This window comes from Trichomycterus rosablanca, chromosome 19 (genome assembly GCF_030014385.1).
Source record: "Trichomycterus rosablanca isolate fTriRos1 chromosome 19, fTriRos1.hap1, whole genome shotgun sequence".
NCBI classification, from domain to species: Eukaryota; Metazoa; Chordata; class Actinopteri; order Siluriformes; family Trichomycteridae; genus Trichomycterus; species Trichomycterus rosablanca.
The window spans coordinates 1087516-1106608 of NC_086006.1; the positions used below are offsets into that span (position 1 = coordinate 1087516).

General features: G+C 45.1%; 2 protein-coding genes across 4 annotated transcripts; both read left to right on the forward strand.

Moving 5' to 3' along the window:
- Nucleotides 1–2294: 2294 nt before the first annotated feature.
- On the forward strand, nt 2295–8582 carry LOC134333436 (microtubule cross-linking factor 1-like). Its single transcript, XM_063015422.1, has 6 exons — nt 2295–2369; nt 3888–4112; nt 4273–4431; nt 4989–5054; nt 5345–7000; nt 8472–8582. The coding sequence occupies exons 1-6, from the start codon at nt 2295–2297 to the stop codon at nt 8580–8582; spliced, it is 2292 nt and encodes a 763-aa protein (XP_062871492.1).
- Nucleotides 8583–9023: 441 nt separating this feature from the next.
- LOC134333409 (uncharacterized) lies at nt 9024–17702 on the forward strand. 3 transcript variants are annotated; one of them, XM_063015387.1, is made up of 6 exons: nt 9024–9046; nt 12813–13017; nt 14208–14564; nt 14661–14728; nt 15232–15856; nt 16365–17702. In XM_063015387.1, the coding sequence occupies exons 2-6, from the start codon at nt 12883–12885 to the stop codon at nt 16584–16586; spliced, it is 1407 nt and encodes a 468-aa protein (XP_062871457.1). In that variant the 5' UTR covers nt 9024–9046; nt 12813–12882; the 3' UTR covers nt 16587–17702. The 3 variants fall into 3 exon arrangements, with proteins under 3 accessions (XP_062871457.1, XP_062871456.1, XP_062871458.1); XM_063015386.1 differs by lacking the exon at nt 9024–9046 and adding an exon at nt 10350–10475; XM_063015388.1 differs by lacking the exon at nt 9024–9046 and adding an exon at nt 10350–10475 and having other exon boundaries at nt 12817–13017.
- The last annotated feature ends 1391 nt before the right edge of the window (nt 17703–19093 follow it).

Genomic DNA, 19093 nt, shown 5'->3' on the forward strand with positions numbered 1-19093 from the left:
AACATTGTTATTGTAATTATTGTGCTCAAATCTTCTTTCTTTGTTCTATTTTCTTATTGATTTTTGTATTTCTTTATTCTTTTGTCTCTATTTTCTATCCTCTGTGTGTCTGTTTCTTTGATCTTTTTTCTCTTTCTTTGATCTTTTTTATTTGTTTCTTTGATCTTTTTTCTCTTTCTTTGATCGTTTTGTCTCTTTCTTTGATCTTTTTTATCTGTTTTTTTGAAGGCAGGATGCTGATCAGAATGTGAACATAAATTTAGCATTTTTTTTGCTGAGCATCATCTGCATCTCCTCGTCCTGGTCTGTTTTCTCGGGAGTTCCTCAGGGTGACAGAGGAGCAGAATTGGGACAGAGGGCAGGGTGGAGTGTCCCTCTCAGGTGGATCTGATCTAAGTAAATTGGATTTGGCAGTAAAAGAGCTTATGAACCCACGTCACTCAGAGAGGTTCTACAGGAGAGAGAGAGGGGGGGTCAGTCAGAACCACCGTCCCTAATCTAATCCAGCAGGTCTGCTCAGGACACTGAAAAAACACAACGCTGTACAACACACGTGCACTATGTGGCTATATCCAAACTGTATCATATAGCAAACTATATTTAATAGTAATCTGAAGGTTGCTGGCTCAAACCCCACCACCAGCGAGTTGCCACTGTTGGACCCCTGAGCAGTGCCCTTATTCTTTAATTGCTTTGGATAAAAGTGTCTTTTAAATGCCGTACATGTACAAAGTTTGTGTTTCTCATCCTATCCCAACTTTTTTGGTATTTAGGTTTGTTAGTAAAACAACATTTCACCACTGGTTTCCCTGGTCAGGGTTGCGGTGGGTCTGGTATCCCTGGAATCACTGGGCACGATGCGGTAACACACCCCGGACAGAACCAGGGCCTCGTTCACCTCCCCACCTCAGACAGAACCAATCATGTCTGCATGTAGCCACGTGACCAGCTGATCACAACGCTGGACATTCTAACCCTGAAACCCAGTGTGTTTAAAGGTCTTCAGTTCATGGTTATATATGTTTCATGTTTAATCATTTTATATACTTGTTCCAAAATTGTGTGAATAAATGAGCTGAACTCAATAATTAGGGGGTGTTCACATACTTTTGGCCGCCGTGCAGGTCCTGACCGCTGTGCTTGTCCAGCAGAAGCTCCGGTGGATGTGGGTTAAGAGGGGAGAGCAGGAGGAATTAGACACACAGGGCTGATTACTGTGCAGTAAGAGGATTTGGGATTGTGCAGTTTCCACTTGGCCACTTAAGTAGGGTGACCATATTTTCATTTGGGATAACCAGGACACCTTGGAGCGGGGGGGGGGGGGGGTGTACCAGGACACCTTGGAGCGGGGGGGGGGGGGGGGGGGGGCATTATATGGCCTTATATATAAGGCCATATAATGCTCTATAATGGCATAAAAGAAAAACTCTCCAGTGACCTGCACAAAGCCCTGACCTCAGTCTTACTGGAAACATCAATTTAATCAGTTCTCATCCACAAAATGCTCTTCTGACTGGGCACAAATCCCCACAGACATACTCTAAAGTCCTGTGAGAAGCTTTAGAAAAGCGGCTGTTGTTATAGGCGAAAAGATCACACAGAGGTCATATTTTAATACCAATTGTTTTTAAAACAGGATGTCCGACAAGCTCATGGTCAGGTGTCCAAATACTTTTGGGCATCTAGATTATTTTGCTCAGCATGTAGAGGGGTGCAACAGCACTCACATATTTATTTAAATTGCAATTTTAGTGCAAAACGTGGTGAAAAATACACGATAAATACAAAAAAAAGCAGTTTGACCCTGGTGCACCTGAGCTGCTGTGATCAGCATCCACTGAGCGCCGCCGTCCAGGCCTGATGATGCTGATGCGAGTGCGTTTCGTGTTGCCAGATTGGGAATATTTCAGGGACAATACTGACCTCCTAATCCATCTCCTGCATGTTATAGGAAGAGTGTGAGGTAAACGGAGTACCCAGAGTAAACCATGAAGGTAACATAAAGAAAAACTCCAAACAGAAAGCTATGTTGCTGTGCGGCACCCATTCAACTTACTCTTTACTAATGGTTCCGGGGATTATAATTTTTTTGGAAATCTGGCAACCCCGGACGAGGATTTACCGTTGCTTCCCGAAGAGCTGGGATGCCAGGTTATTTTTAAAATAATCCTCATTCCGCTTCAGTATTATCAAAGAGTAAAACCATACAATCTGGCAGCCACCTTGTCAGCTCTTCCGGTCTGCAGGAGGCTTCATTCAGACTAGCTAGAGAAGATACCAGCCCATCCTGGACCATGATGCAGAACCAGGAGGAACCAGAGGAACCCGAACTGCTGGAGAAACTACAACATGAAAATGAAAGCCTCAGAGTGAGTACGAACACAAGGTATTCATTTTCACCTTCGTCCTGGTCAGAGTCGCGGTGGGTCCGCCTACACCCGGCAGCAATGACCACAAGGCTGGGATTCACGCCGGACTGGCCTTGGCATTACATTTATTTACTCACTCACTCATATGGGTTAATTAAATCATCCAGTCCACCTTCTGCATGCTTTGGAGGGGGGGTGAAACCCAAGTACCCAAGGTTAATCCATGTGGACACGTGAAGAACATGCCAAACTTCTCACAGTCATGCACTGACTCTAGATATGGATGAGTGAATGGTCGAAAGTCCAAAGTCCAGGATGTGTTGCTGTCATGTGCTCAGTGTTACCAGGTAGACTCCAGGCCCACTGTGACTCAGGATTAATCAGGATGAAGCAATTGAATGAATGAATGAATGAATGAATGAATGATGGTCTCTACCAGATACTGTCAGTAAGTGCTCTGTGTTCTGGGTTTATTACAGAGAGTTTTTACAAATAAACAGTATCAGGTCGCTGCTTAATAAAATCTCATTCATGTGTTCATTTATTCATTCATTCATTTAACACGAATCGCTTCATCCTGGTGAGGGCGTTGGTGTCAACTTAAAAACACTGAACATAAGGCAGGAATACATCCTAATACTCACTCACTCACCCACTCACTCATTCACTCTCTCACTTATTTACTCACTCATTTACTCACCCACTTATCCACTTACTCACCCACTCACTCACACACGTATCCACTCATTCATACACTCACTCACTCACTCACTCAACTGACTCTCTTACTCATTCAATCACACACTTCTCCACTTACTCACCCACTCACTCACACACTTAAACACTCACTCATTCACTCACTCACGTATCCACTCACTCATTCACTCACTCATTTACTCAGTCGTCATTCACTCACTAAATCACTCACACACTTATCCACTTATTCATTCATTCATTTACTCCCTCACCCACCCACTGACTCACTCATTAAGTAACTCTTTTACTCATTCACTCACTTATCCTCTCACTTACATACTCATTTATTCACTCACTCACTTATTCACTTTCTTCTAACTCACTCACTAATTCACTTATCCACCCACTTACTTATTCACTCACTCACAAAATCACTTACTCATTTAGTCACTCACTCACTTATCCACTCACTCATTCAATCACTTACTTATCCACTCACTCATTCACTCACTATCTCACTTATCCACTCTCTTCTAACTCACTCACTAATTCACTTATCCACCCACGTACTTACTCACCCACTCACAAAATCACAAATTTACTCACCCACTCACTTATCAACTCACTCACTCACTCACTCCACCTGCTTGATTTCGGGAAATCTACCTGAAAATTTAACTCATACCAAGAATCAAACCTGGCACCGTGGATCTGTGATGCACCCACACCACATGCTGCACCTTTATACCTTACATGTTATACAAACACACCAGCAGCACATCGTGACAGTGTGAGTTCAGCACAACGTTCTGCTCTGTGCAGAAGGAGATCGAGGAGATGCGGACGGAGATGGACGAGATGCACGATGCATTTTATGAAGAAGACACCTGCAGGCTGCACGAGCTGCGCCGAGAGCTGGAGCGCGCCAACAAGAACTGCAGGATCCTGCAATACAGGGTCCGCAAAGCCGAACGCAAACACCTGCGGTACGCCGAGGGCGGAGAGATGGACGAGGAACTGCTGAGGAACCTGGAGCAGGACCTTAAGGTAAGAGCATGCAGTCATGAACGTATGTTTCAGTCATTACTAAATAAAATATCCAAGTCGTAACACAAATACCTGAGGTACCCCTGCTGGATGTTTCCGAATGATCTGCAGAACCGAACACACTCACACACTCAGTAAAGCCTCTGAGATGTTTCTTCAGGTGGCCAAGGACGTGTCAGTGAGGCTCCACCACGAGCTGAAGAACGTGGAGGAGAAGCGGACGAGAACGGAGGAGGAGAACCAGAGACTGAGAGAGAAACTCATCGAGCTGGAGGTCAACAAACAAGCACTGCAGAATGAACTGGAGAGAACCAGAGAGGTACACACACACACACACACACACACACACACACACACACACACACTCATAACCACACACATATACACACATATACACACACACACACATACACTCATACACTCACACTCATATATAACCACACACTCATCACATACACACACACACACACTCACACTCATAACCACACACATATACACACATACACACACACACACACACACACATACACTCATACACTCACACTCATCACATACCACACACATACCACACACACACACACATATAACCACACACACACATACATACCACACACATACACACACACACACACACACACACACTCATATATAACCACACACTCACCACAAACACACACATACATACACAAAAACACACACTCACACACAACACATGCACACATACACACACACACATACACACACACACACATATGCACACAAATGACCACTAACACTCTATTCAGGTGTCCAAATACTTTTGGTCATATAGTGTATATATAGTAGTGTGTGTGTGTGTGTGTGTGTGTGTGTGTGTGTGTGTGTGTGTGTGTGCAGGTTCAGAAGCGGAGAGGCAGTAAAGAAGCTCAGAGAGGGGATAAGATCTCATACTTCATCACTGAGGTGAGCCGAGGATCAAACCCACGTTCCCAGAACCCATATTGTTGTGCAGCACCCATTCTAGCAACTGCACTGTGTGTCACTGAGTAATAACACCCTCCTAAAGTGTGCAGAAGGTGGATTGGCTGCTCTAAATGTAAATATGTAAGTGTGTGTTGGCCTGGGTTGGATTAGCTCCCTGTTCAGGGTCTGTTCTGGTCTTGCACCCAGTGTTTCTGGGAGACACAGACCCACTGCAGCCCTGACCTGGGTGGAGTGGTTAATAAGAATGGTTTGTTTGTTTTTGTTCTCAGGAGGACAGCGAGGACCTGAAGTGCCAGCTGGCGTTCATTAAAGAGGAAGCGACCCTCATGAGGAAGAAGATGGCGACGCTGGATAAGGAGAAGGACCTGTTGGAGCAGGAGCTGCAGAAGTACCACTCCTTTTATGGCGATTTCGACAGCCCGCAGTTCAAAGGTGAAGCCGTGGGCCCGCCCACCACCCGCCAATCGGGTCTGAAGCTCCGCCTCCGGTTGGTTGAGGAGGAGGCCAGCATCTTGGGACGCAAGATCGTGGAACTAGAGTTGGAGAACCGTGACCTGAGAGACGAGCTCGATAGCGTGAGAGGAGCTGTAGGGGGCGTGGCTGTTGTAAACCAAGGGGCGGGGCTTTACGAACTGAAGGAGCAGCTCCAGCTGTTGGAAGAGGAGGCGGAGCTCCTGCGGAGGAATTCGGCCGACGCCGAGGAGCAGAACAGGAAGCTGATGAGCGAGTTGAAGAAACTGAGGAGCAAAGAGGGATCAAGGCGTGGCAGTTTAGGTGGAGCTTCGTCTTCGTTTGGGGATGGAGCTCCTTCATCTGCAGTGATGGAGATGCTGAAGGACGAGCTCAGGGCGGCGCGACTGCAAGTGAACGAGCTCAGCGGAAAAGTGATGCAGCTGCAGTACGAGAAGAGGGTGATGCTGTCCAGTCGAGGGGCTGGAGGAGGAACGGGAGGAGAACGACAAGAAGGTGGAGGAGAAGCAGGAGGTAATGGAGAAGGAGGAAGTAAAGAAGGACTAGAAAACAATAAAGAACATGGAGAAGCAGGGCAGGTAGATGGAGGAGGAAGAGTTGTAGGAAATAGAGGAGAACTGGAAGCTGGAGAAGCAATAAGTCAAGAAGGTGGAGGAATTGTTGGACAAGAAACAGCCGTAGGGGCACGAGGAGAAGAAGGAACAGGAGATTGTGGACGAAGATGGTTACGAAGAGAAGGAGGAACGCAAGAAGTTCGAGAATCAGGACAAGAAGGAGAAGCAAGAGCTGTAGAAAGTGGAGCAGGAGAAGGAGAAAGATCAGGAAACCATGGACAACAAGGAGTAGAAGGAACACGAGACAAAAAAGTCGAAGGTGGACGCAAAGTAGAAGGAGAACGTTCAGACAGAAACCGAGAAGAACACAGAGAAGATGTCGGAGTACACGCTAAAGAAAGAGGAGCAGAAGGAGAAAAAGGAAAAGAAGAAGGTAGAGTTGGAGGAAGAGGAGCGGAGAGCGACTCCTCCTCGTCTTCATCGCTTCTTCTTCCCCAGCAGAAGCGTGAAGGCCCTGTGGGAGGCGAATCTGAAGAGACTCCACAACCGTCTCTCTCTGCACCTCCTCTGCTCCCTCGCTCGCCTCGCGAACGCCAGCAGATGACGGAGATCCGAGCCGAAGCTGAGAACTTGATACACACCATCGAGCTCCTCATCAGCCACACTCGAGTGTTTACGGGTGATGGAGAGACCGCCGGGCGAGAGGGTGAGGACCATGGTGCTGCTGCTGGTGGTGCTGCTGCTGGTGAAGATGATGTGAGGAACCGAGAGCGCGAACTTCTCCATCGTATAGGCACACAGATGAACGAGTTCAGGGACGAGCTGCAGGGGTTTATGGGATTTCTAGAGAGACTAGACGAAGGCAGACGGGAGGAGCCACACTCGGAGGAACGGCTATCTGTGAGTGCACAATAGTGTAAAGTACTGTGAAAAAGTTTTTGCCCCCTTTCTGATTGGCAACAAGTTGTAGCCTAGTGGTTAAGGTACTGGACTAGTAATCGAAAGATGGCTGGTTCAAGCCCCACCTCTGCCAGGTTGCCACTGTTGGGCCCTTGAGCAAGGCCCTTAACCCTCAATTGCTTAGACAGTGTACTGTCACAGTTCTGTAAGTAGCTTTGAATAAAAGAACAAACTAAAACCCATCCAAACTGGTTCTGAAAGGACTAAATTAGGTTGAGATCAGATTTAATCGCCCTCCCATGGAAAGTTCAGACCTCAAACCTCAAGAATTTGTGGACCGTACTGAAAAATTGATCCTAGTGAGGTCCACAATCAGTATCCTCAACATCAGTAGGAATATCACTGTCCAGACCTGCAGCGGTGTAGAAATTATAAACAAAATTGGAGTTCTAGCTTCCAAGTGATAGACAAAAGTATGTAGACACCTGTCCATGGATTTGTTTGGCATTTCTTTCAAAACCACGGGAATTAATCTGGTGTTGCCAGTCCCCATGCAGCTATAACAGTCCCCACTCCTCCAAGAGGGCTTTATAAAGAGTGAAAATTTGATGTTGGATGAGAAAGCAGCGCTCCAATTCATCCTAAAAGAGTTAAGCAGGCTTGAGGTCTGGCTTCTCCATATATTTATGTGCCATACTTTGAGAAGGAACTAATACAGACCACAAATTTGTAAGCATATACACCGACTAGGCATAACATTACGACCACTGACAGGTGAAGTGAATAACACTGATTATCTCTTCATCACGGCCTGTTAGTGGGGGGGATATATTAGGCAGCGAGTGAACATTTTATCCTCAGAGTTGATGTTAGAAGCAGGAAAAATGGGCGAGCGTGAGGATTGAGAGAGTTTGATGAGGGCCAAATTGTGATGGCTAGATGACCAGGTCAGAGCATCTCCAAAAGTGCAGCTCTTGTGGGGTGTGTCCCGGTCTGCAGTGGTCAGTATCTATCAAATGTGGTCCAAGGAAGGAACAGGGTCATGGGCGGCCAAGGCTCATTGTTGGCCCGTGTGGTTCGATCCAACAGACGAGCTCCTGTAGATCAGATTGCTGTAGAAGTTCATGCTGGTTCTGATAGAAAGGTGTCAGAATACACAGAGCAAAAGGGGAACCAACATAATATTAGGAAGGTGGTCATGATGTTATGCCTGATCTGTGTATTTATTTTACACACTTGTAAGCAATGGGTGTGGCTAAAACACCTGAACACAGTAATTATGGTATGGTATATAAAGTACAGTTGGCAGTAATATATCTTGTGTTGTTTCCCATGTGAAGTTCGGCTTGAAATATTCACCATCACTGATGATTTCTCTCCCCCCCCCGACCCCCCGACCCTCTCTTTCCTCGCCCCTCTGGTTTTGACGCATGCTTTTTAATTTCTTTAACTTGCCGTTTTCCTCGCCCAGATGTTTCAGCCCCTCATTTTACTCATCCTCTTCCTCCTTCTGTTCTCCTCGCTCTCATACGCCACCATGTTTAAGCTCATTTTCCTTTTCACTCTTTTCTTCGTCATGTGACCTCCATCCATCCTGTCGTTACCTGCACCACCCCCCGACCCCCCCCATCGATCCGTCCTTGTTTTCGTCCGTATGTCGATGTTGTGCTCGTTTTTCGTTCACGCAGAACTACAGGCGGCGCACGTTCCAGGAGAGCCGGCACTACAGCGCGTAGGCCGCTCGGAGGACTCCGTCTCCCAGGGTGCTTTGCTGAGGGCTGCCAGTGAAAGTGACTTTAAGAAGATGCCTTGCAATAAAAGCACACAGATTTTTGTATATGAAGAGCCAGCGGATACTACGTTACCCAAAGTGCATTGCTGTCCATTACCAAGGACTCTCTCATTTTTTATTTTGCCTTGTTTTTTTATCTACAACATCATTACACATGACGTGACGCGGACTTAAAGGCCTGGAAGATACAGAACTACATTACCCAGAATTCTCACCTGAGTACTGAAGACTCATTGGCTTACACTGGTCTGAAGGTGGGTGAAGCACTTGATCCAGTCAAACCAGTCCAATTAATAGAACTTTCTACACCAAAATAAGCTTTTTTAAGAGCCCACAAGGGAAAGAGAGAGAGAGTTAGATACATAGATACACTATATGGACAAAAGTAATTGGACACCTGACCAGGAGCTTGTTGGACATCCCATATTCAAAAAAACATCACCCGCTGTTCTGAGAAGCTTCACACAGGACTTGTGTTTGTATGGCTGGGTGCTGATGTTGGTCAAGAAAGCCTCAGTTGATGTTCCGGTTCATCCCAGAGCTGTTTACTGGGACTGAGGTCAAGTGTCCACAAATTGTCAGCAGTATAGTGTGTGTATTGATGTGGCTTAACTTCATATTTCTGGCCATGGTTTTAGAATAGGATGCACAACGAGCTAATAGTCAGGTGTCCACATACTTTTGGCCATAAAACATACATAGGCAAAAGTACAACAAGGTAAAGTAGAGGAGCAGAAGAACAGCATCATTTATTAAACACCGGATTCATGAAGACTTATTCATGTCATTCCCTGGTGGCTGTTTAGGTCACAGTGGGTCTGGTGCTTAAGGCTTTGATCAGTCAATCCACCTACTGCATGTTTTTGGAAGGTACAAGCAAGGAAATAACACAAATCAAAAGGGAATCTATGTAAACACAAGGAGAACTTAAATGCAAAGCTCCTTAGAGACAGTGACTAGAGGTGAGGACCAAACCCAGGTCTCCAGGACCCGTGTTGCTGCGCAGCACCTACTTTACCAGCCGTGTCAGCCCTGCAGTAACGACTGTGATCTGTAAATAAACACGGAACACACAACCATTGTGGAAATGTCCGAGCGAATTGAAAACAAGACAAGCGTAAAGGGGACAGATCGAATCCTGCTAATCCCTCTCCCAAAATAAATCAATGATAACACAGAAAACATTGCGTTGTGGACCACATGGGTCACCGTGTTTAGCACGAGGAACATCTGTCGTCGAGGAGAACTTCACCTGGTTCTGAAGATCTGCCCGGATTTCAAAGCAGAGTAGCAACAGTAAAGGCGACAGCCGGGTTAAAAATAAAACGGAAAACACTGCTGTGTAAACACACTCGCGTACGACCGGCCCTGCCCCACCCTGCCCCGGCCAGCCGGCCCCCGCGTCTGTAATTATAACCCGGGGATGTCGGTGACGACAGCCACTCACATGGTGTTAATAAATCTGCGGCCGAGTGACGCCGGGGTGAAAATAGCTGGAAAAGCTCTATAAAGTTTCCCACCTCCGGCCAGACCAGCGCTCAAAAGTGTCCGACCTGAAGTGAGGAGCGTCCGGCTCATCCAGGCTCAACAATCAGGACTTAACAGGGGTGGACAGATTCTGTGGACGGATCTTAAATTTAAGGACTTTACTTTTTACCTCACTGGCTTTGCGGAACACGATCGGTAAGACGTTTTTATGAGCTTATAACAACACTACATGGACTAAAGTATTGGGACGCAGCTTCTAATAACTGATTCATGTCTGTCAGCCAGAGCAGTTGCTAACAACTGTAGTAAATTATTGATATAATGGAAATTAGGGAAGTTTAGGGAAGGTCCTTTCCTGTTCCAGCATGATGGAACTTAAGTTGCCTGAACAGAGAACAACTCTGGAATAAACTGGAACATTAACTGAGGCTTCGCCAACATAAGTGCCCACTCATACAAACGCTGTATAGGCACAAATTCACATACACAGACACACTCCAAAGTCTTGAGAGAAGCCTTTCCAGAAGAGCGGCTGTTGTTCTAGCTGAAAGTATCACATAGAGATCAATGGGATGTTCAACAAGCTCACAATCTGGTGTCCAAATACTTCTGGCCATAGAGTGTTTGTTTGATGTTTTAAAACTTAATTTGTAGTACCTTTATTTAACAAAATACTCAAACCAACCGGACATGGAATATCTCGGGTTCAAACTGTCTGCAATCAAATAAAAGTCAAAGTAACTGTAACACTGCATTTTTATTTTATTGCATTTTCCATACTGTCCCAACTTTTTCTGATTTGGGGATGTAAATGCACAGCTCCTCACAGACAGTGACTAGAGGTCAGGAAAGACAGACAAAAAATGTGAACAATCTGTATAAAAATATTTTTTATATCCAGTTAGAGTCTTGAGTAAAGACGAAACCCTCAAACCTCTTTAAAAATACGTAAATTACTCAGTTTATCATGGAGTCAACACCGTATCGTCACTTCCGTTCAGAAATAAGCTCCCTGTTGATGTTGACTCGTAATATTAACGTCCGTGAGTCTTTAAAAATCCCTGTCATGGTTAGATTTAGCGAGCTAGCGTAACACAACCTGAACAAGCAGCGTATATAACCTTCTAACTACGTTACTCAACTCTCCCCTGGAAAATAGCTCCAGCTAGCTCTGTTTACAAAGTCACTAGTAGCCACGATGTACGATGATTTATTAATAAAAGCGCCACCAAATTTAATTCACGAGCAGCGACTAGTAAACAGCTCGGACGAGGAGGTCGTTACCAGAACTTTGGAAGACATGTTAAGGTTAAAAACACTGAGAAACACCTTCACATGATGTGGTGTGGAAGCCAAACTAAACAGAGCAATGGATGACCAGCTCACACCGGTCACTTAGGGACTATAATGAACAACCGTAGAAGCTTCTGGACAGATTTTACATTTACTCATAACCCAGAACGGTGGCATCAGTAAGACTCAAACCCTCAACCTTCTCAACCTTCTAACATCACAAACCAGGAGAATAAAAATGATGTTAAATAAAGTGATATGAAGATAATATGGGCTCAGTTCAGGTCATTCCGGTTCCCATACGTAAACTTTCCGTACGTAAAACAAGTGCGTGATTTATGGAACGTCATCATGTGAGCTTTCCAAACTTCATTTCCAGCTCGTCCGACTGATTCAGTTTTCCGATCCGTAGCCCAGTGACAGCGATCTAAAAATTCCTCTGTCCTGTTCTTCCATCCGGACACTTCAGAGCCACTCGGGCCGGGATCGGATTTCTGACTCCGCAGCTCGCCCATTAATCACCGCAGGATTCCAGCTGGTGTGTTGCAACACCGTCCAGTTCCGTCCAAGCAGGTCAAAGATTCCTGCTGAGCCAGGGTTGTTGACCTCAGATCTAGATCTGATCTAAATGTGTGTTTTTTACTTTCATTTTCCTTTTATTTATTTATTTATTTCATGTTTTCTTCATTTTCCTGTTTGCTCATTTCCTCTCTTCTCCCTTTTCCCCATTCACCTCATCATTTTAATCACTTCTTTTCTCCATTTCTTTTGAAACCTTTTCTTTGTTTTCTTTCCCCTTCTTATCGTTTCAGTTCTACTTTTATTTATTTTTTTCCTTTATTTGCTCTGTACTTCTGTACTCGTCACCTAGTTGTGAACTTCTTGGTGCTTCCCTCTGTTCTTTTATATCTTCAAATCTGTTTTCCATTTTCCTCTTTTTTTATATTTCACGTTTATTCCCTCTTACAAATTTCTATTCCATATTTATTTAAAGGCATCTTTCTTTTTTTAAATTCCTCCGTCCCTCTCGAAGTGTTTTTACGAGGGATAATAAGACACACTAATAGATAAAAGAGGGTTTGAGTGATGAGGAACAGACACTGAGGGGTCAGAAATGTGATCTGAGTGACCTCAGTGCGTCAGGAATATTTTCCCAGGTTACATCATGGAAATGCTGACGTGTGGTGATGAGAATAACTCCTCATAAACCTCATAAATCTCTCTGTCTCTCTCTTCCAGAAAGCTTTTGATCTATACTGAGACCCAGTTGATCTAGAAAGATCAGTGGAACACACACACACACTGGGTGATGGCGGCTCTAGATCTGCGGTGTGGTGTTGACCGTGTGTGGGGAGGTGAGACCGCCGACGTGCTGGACTCCTTCGACTCGGAGATGCAGCAGTGGGAGGAGCAACTGCAGGAAATGCAACAGAAGATAGAGGAGGTGAGGCTCGCAAGCACACTCAGGTCGTCAACAAACACCAAAATACACAGACGAACACCAACAAACACCAATAAACTCCAAAACACACCAACAAACACCAACAAACTCCAAAACACACCAACAAACACCACAATACATCAACAAACACCAACAGATATACATCCAATAACCAATAAACATAAAAAAACACCAAAATACGCTGACAAACACCAACAAACTCAAAAACAAACACCAAAATACATCAACAAACAACAACAAACACCAAAATACATCAACAAACAACAACAAACACCAAAATACATCAACAAACACCAAAATACAACAAACAACAACAAACACCAAAATACATCAACAAACAACAACAAACACCAAAATACATCAACAAACTCCCAAACACATCAACACCAACAAACATTAACCAACCTCAACAAACCCCCACAGATATAAATGAACACCAACCACATCAACAAACACCAACAAATACATAAACACTAACCACATCAACAAACACCGACAGACATCAATAAAAAACAACAAAACAATAACAAACCATAAACATATATAAACCTCAATATCAACAAATACCAACACACATTAACCAACCTCAACAAACACCAACAAACAACAAACATTAACCATCAACACCAAACACACGTTAACCAACCACAACAAACAATAACAGATATACGTAAACATCAATAAACACCAACAAACACCAGCAGACATCAATACAAAACAATAAACATCAACAAACATTAAAAACCATTAACACCAAAAACAGACGTCCATAAAAAAACAAAATATTAATAGACCTCAACAAACACTAACAAACATAAAACAAACCTCAATATCAACAAACATCAACAGACACCCAAAAGCGTTACCATTAGGTTGATTGGCCACCGGAAGGCCAATGAGCTGCAGCCGTTTCTGCACACGCTCAGCAGCAATGAAAACATCAACAGAAACACGCTGCTGCTGTGGCGACACTGCAGACGTTTTGATTGGCTGGATGGGCACCAACCCCCTGAAGCTGGCAGCACACTGTGTCTATCCCTGTGGTTGGCAGAGTGAGAGTGTTTATGTTTAAGAATAGCACCACCCTAGTAAACACACACACATACAGATGGAATTAACCACACACACACACACACACACAGACTGATGCACTTGTTGTGTTCCTGTTGCAGTTATATAAGGTGGTGGAAGCTCGCAGGTCAGCCAATGACAGCAGCCCAAACTCCAACACACACCTGGACATCACCTTACTTCCTGTCAGTAATGCCATCGGTTGCCCTGCCGCTGGTTACCGTGGGGTAAATGTGAACGACGGCACGGCGCATCACAACGTCTTTAATTACCCCAGTGATTACCCCAACACCGCGTGCCGTTACGGTGCCGGTTCTGATCACACGGGCTTCCCTGGTTATGAGACCTACAGTCTTAATGGAGGTCCAGATGTGACCTTAGACATTCTGGATGGATATTTGGGACTGGAAACGGGACTAAGACGCAACCAGCACCAACCATGTGGAGCTCCGAATACCGTGAGTGTTGTTCTTTACACCAATCCCAGTTCCAAAGGTTCAGTTAAAACAGAAAGCAGTGATTTGTTTATTCACTCTGATCTTTTTGTTTTTTAGAGTTCCAAAGAAAATCAGAGCTTTTATTCTCATCATGCAGGAGCTCATCAGTGGCCGGCGACCCACAGGTATGTTGCATTTCCCAAACAAAACTTTACTGTTTCTCATAAAGTCCAAATGAGCTTTATAAGCTACAGTCCATTCCAGATCAGCTAACGTAGCCACGTCCAAACATTTTTCTCTCATTAGTGTTTAACTGATATGTGTCTAAGTATGGGAATTTGTGCCTGTTTATTTAAAAAAGCATTTCTATGGCTAGGCACTGGCCTCAGTTGATGTCCCAGTTTATTCAGGGCTCAGTGCAGCTCACTGGAGTTTCTCTTTATGTCTTTATAGAGCTTGTTTTGTGCACAGGAGCATAGTCGTTCTGGAAAGGACCTTCCCTAAACTGTTGCTGCAAAGTTGTCCTTTATACGATTGATTTATTACAGCTGTTAGCAACTGTTGTGGATGCAACACGAGTTCAATCATTAGAATGGGCGTCCCGATACTTTTGTCCATATGCTGTATTTAAGCCTGGTATCCATTTCTCTCGTCTGATTGGTTGCTCTGGTTTGCCCCTCTGCCCCAGGATTGGCTGTGTGTCTCAGGGCGAGTTTGAAGAAGCTCAGAACAGAAGGAACTGTTCAGTCCTGGACGAACCTCGAGTCCGGCACGTCAGCTGGAAGGAACCCGTCTCCTGCCCCCAGACATCGGTCAGTAAACCGGCAATCAGACAGAAGGACGGACCGTATGCCCCTGTTCGCCCCGCCCACTTTTCAGATTTGCCACCGCAACAAGACAGGAAGTGCCCTGTGATAGACAGGAAGTGTGCGAGCCCATCGGTGCTGCGTAAATTCGAAGCCATGTTGCAGGAGAACGAGGGAAAAACTCTGATCGAGGACGGCACGGTGACCACGCTGGTACCCAAATCTGTGCCCAAGTCACCTAAAGTCGGTGGACACCGGGCGTCCAAGCATGCGCCCGTCCAAAAATGTCTTAAAGACTCGGATGTGCCTGTAACACTCCACAACGGAGAGCACAGAGGCGGGAAAGCGGGCGTACAGGCCTCACACTGGGCGCCCACAGTCCAGGGGGTGGAACTACAGTCTGACTCCAGGATGGTGGAACGAATTCTGGGTAACTGTGCTGCCTCACAGTACCAGGTGAAGAGCCACAGTGGTGCAAATCAGAGGAACACATCAACACCCCAGCAGGTGAGGAATACTAGCCTGTATTTATTGTGTTAGCAGTTTAAATTTAGAGAACGTTACTGTTAGTGTAACTGTTTCATGCTGGGGCTTTGAAAAGTATGTGGACATCATTTCTATGGAGGTGTTTCTGTCACACCCATTGCTAACAGGTGTATGAAATCAAAATATACTCCAACTTTGTGGCCATGGATGGCCACCGTATCTGCAGGGTGGGGGCCGGACTATGTGTGGGCGGGTGGGTCTTCATACGCTGTGTAAGTACCCTGATTGGTGAAAGAGATGCCTGTGCAGAATGCATGGGCGAGAAGAGGAGACGAGGTTCTCTCCTCGGATGCAATCTGGTATCTCTCAGCAGCGGAAGACAAAATTGAGTCGCTAAATCAGGAGGAAAATGCATTAAAAAAGGGGGTTTAAACTGGGATATCCAGTAAGGTCAGGTGTCCACGTACTTTTGGCCATCTGGTGTAACTCGAGCCGTTTCCGAACTCATTCTGTCTTTCGCTTCTTCCAGGCGAGCCGCGAATCTCCCGTCCCAACCAGGAGGAGTTTTTCTCGTCCTGCGCGGCCAGCCAATCAGAGGCCCCCGTCCCGATGGGCGAGCCACACCCCTACAGCAAAGATAACTGCGCCCGTGGGTCCCAGATCTCGCTCGCTCAGTCCTGCATGTAAGAGCCAGCGGCGCTTCGGATACACGGATAACTTCGGCTCGTACGCAGAGACCGTGCTCATGTGACCGGCCGGAGGAACGAACCCTGCGAGTCGAGCCAGATGGACAGAGCAACACTGACTTCGTTCACCTTCACTTCTAAACCTTCAGGACGTTTTTTTGTCTCCATATGACACGTTGAGTGTAGTGTTCAGTAGCTGCTGCTGTATGAAGACCTGAAGTTCCTTCCTGTTGAATCTTGTACTGTAAGAACGATGCTGATGTGGGTGTGTGAGTGTTTCTGTAAATATGGACACATTTGGACTAGAACTCACTGAATCCTAAAGTGGCCTGATACACTCCTGTGCCTAAATCGTCCCTCCCGTTAGCATCTTCGATTTCTCTCATCATTCTCATCTCGTTTTTTTCCACAATCCTGGTTTCTGTTGTTGAAGATGATCCTCAGTTTGTGTTTGATAGGAGCTGCACTGTAATGATGTGATGATGAAGAATGTGATGCTTTTCAGCACTGTGAGGGTTCAGTTTTTGTGTATCATCTAGGGCGGGGGTGTCCAGTCTTACCAGCTGCAGGTTTTCTACACCAGCGGTCCCCAACCTTTTTTGCACCACGGACCGGTTTCATATATAAGATATAATTTCACGGGCTGGCGGGGGCGGGGGGGATTTAAAATAGAAGAACTATAGAACCCTGAGCTTTATTCACTGCAATAAAACTCTGCTCCCACCTAGTGGTGATTGGAGACAATAACACCTAATTGCTTTTGTAACTATTTCTAATTATTTATTCTTTCTGTGCCGCTCGGTAATAAATGACCCGGTACCGGTCTGCAGCCCGGTGGTTGGGGACAACTGTTCTACACCGGATTCCACTTCGGTCTCACAGTTGGTCTTGGTCGTGAAACGACTGATCAGTTGGATGAGTTGAAGCTCCCTGCAGCTTCACTGGCTCCTTGTCGATGAGATCGGACACCCCTGATCTAGAGTCTAAATTTCTATTTAAAGTACCAGATTTTAGGAAACCTGGAAATAACAGTTTTGAAATGTCATTTTCTATAATAATCGAATTGTTAGCACAATGCTAATGTTTTAGCTTAGATTTCTTTTACTGTTTGTGCTGTGAGGTTGATACTTTTACTGCACACTGTTCTGGTTTCATTTTTTAATGTCATTAAAGTTTTTAATCAGTCATCACTGTTACACCGTGTTGTTTACATTTTCATCAAGTCTCGCTGTGACACCGTTTTACACCAGTCTGCATGTTTAACGCAGCCAAAAACCATCTTTACTCTGCCATCCGGCAGGCTGGGCACCTACATGAGCAACGAGTGGCTGTTCACACAGGATGGGACTACTATGCAACTACAACCTCTGCTGGCTGACTGATGGCACCTGCATAGAGTCGAGGAATAATGTGTCAGTCAGGGTGTGTCTCTGTGTACACAAAGCTGATCTGCATATGAACGCACCTTGTGCAGGTGAAAAGATGCAGGCGGTACTGCACACGTGTCAGGTGTGGCTCTCCTCAGTAAGAGTGGAGGGTGGTATCAGAGGGGAAGTGTAATGCAGGCACTGTAACGGGATACGACTAGATTAGGGAGAAATCTGGGGGGAAATTGATGGGATTAAATATTTTAGCAACATATTTGTCTTTATCATTTAAAATAACTTTATAATAGTTCACGTCGAAACCTCAAACCACGTTTTCCTTTAATATGTCACCTGTTACTGTCCCCCTCTCACTCTCACTGTGTATGTACTGTATATACTCTATATACAGTGCCTTGCAAAAGTATTCAGCCCCCTTGAACTTTTCAACCTTTTGCCACATTTCAGGCTTTAAACATAAAGATATGAAATTTTAATTTTTTGTGAAGAATCAACAACAAGCGGGACACAATCGTGAAGTGGAACGAAATTTATTGGATATTTTAAACTTTTTTTAGAAATAAAAAACTGAAAAGTGGGGCGTGCAATATTATTCAGCCCCCTTGCGTTAATACTTTGTAGCGCCACCTTTTGCTGCGATTACAGCTGCAAGTCGCTTGGGGTATGTCTCTATTAGTTTTGCACATCGAGATACTGAAATTTTTGCCCATTCTTCCTTGCAAAACAGCTCGAGCTCAGTGAGGTTGGATGGAGAGCGTTTGTGAACAGCAGTTTTCAGCTCTTTCCACAGATTCTCGATGGGATTCAGGTCTGGACTTTGACTTGGCCATTTTAACACCTGGATAAGTTTATTTGTGAACCATTCCATTGTAGATTTTGCTTTATGTTTTGGATCATTGTCTTGTTGGAAGATAAATCACCGTCCCAGTCTCAGGTCTTTTGCAGACTGCAACAGGTTTTCTTCCAGAATGGTCCTGTATTTGGCTCCATCCATCTTCCCATCAATTTTAACCATCTTCCCTGTCCCTGCTGAAGAAAAGCAGGCCCAAACCATGATGCTGCCACCACCATGTTTGACAGTGGGGATGGTGTGTTCAGGGTGATGAGCTGTGTTGCTTTTATGCCAAACATAACGTTTTGTGTTGTGGCCAAAAAGTTCGATTTTGGTTTCATCTGACCAGAGCACC

Excerpts from the sequence above, each read along its gene's own strand:
- LOC134333436 (XM_063015422.1), top strand. The coding sequence starts at position 2,295 with ATGATGCAGAACCAGGAGGAACCAGAGGAACCCGAACTGCTGGAGAAA. Across the intron at positions 2,370-3,887 it reads ATGAAAATGAAAGCCTCAGA|AAGGAGATCGAGGAGATGCG; the intron begins GTGAGTACGAAC and ends TGCTCTGTGCAG. Across the intron at positions 4,113-4,272 it reads ACCTGGAGCAGGACCTTAAG|GTGGCCAAGGACGTGTCAGT; the intron begins GTAAGAGCATGC and ends ATGTTTCTTCAG.
- LOC134333409 (XM_063015387.1), top strand. The coding sequence starts at position 12,883 with ATGGCGGCTCTAGATCTGCGGTGTGGTGTTGACCGTGTGTGGGGAGGT. Across the intron at positions 13,018-14,207 it reads TGCAACAGAAGATAGAGGAG|TTATATAAGGTGGTGGAAGC; the intron begins GTGAGGCTCGCA and ends TTCCTGTTGCAG. Across the intron at positions 14,565-14,660 it reads CATGTGGAGCTCCGAATACC|AGTTCCAAAGAAAATCAGAG; the intron begins GTGAGTGTTGTT and ends TTTGTTTTTTAG.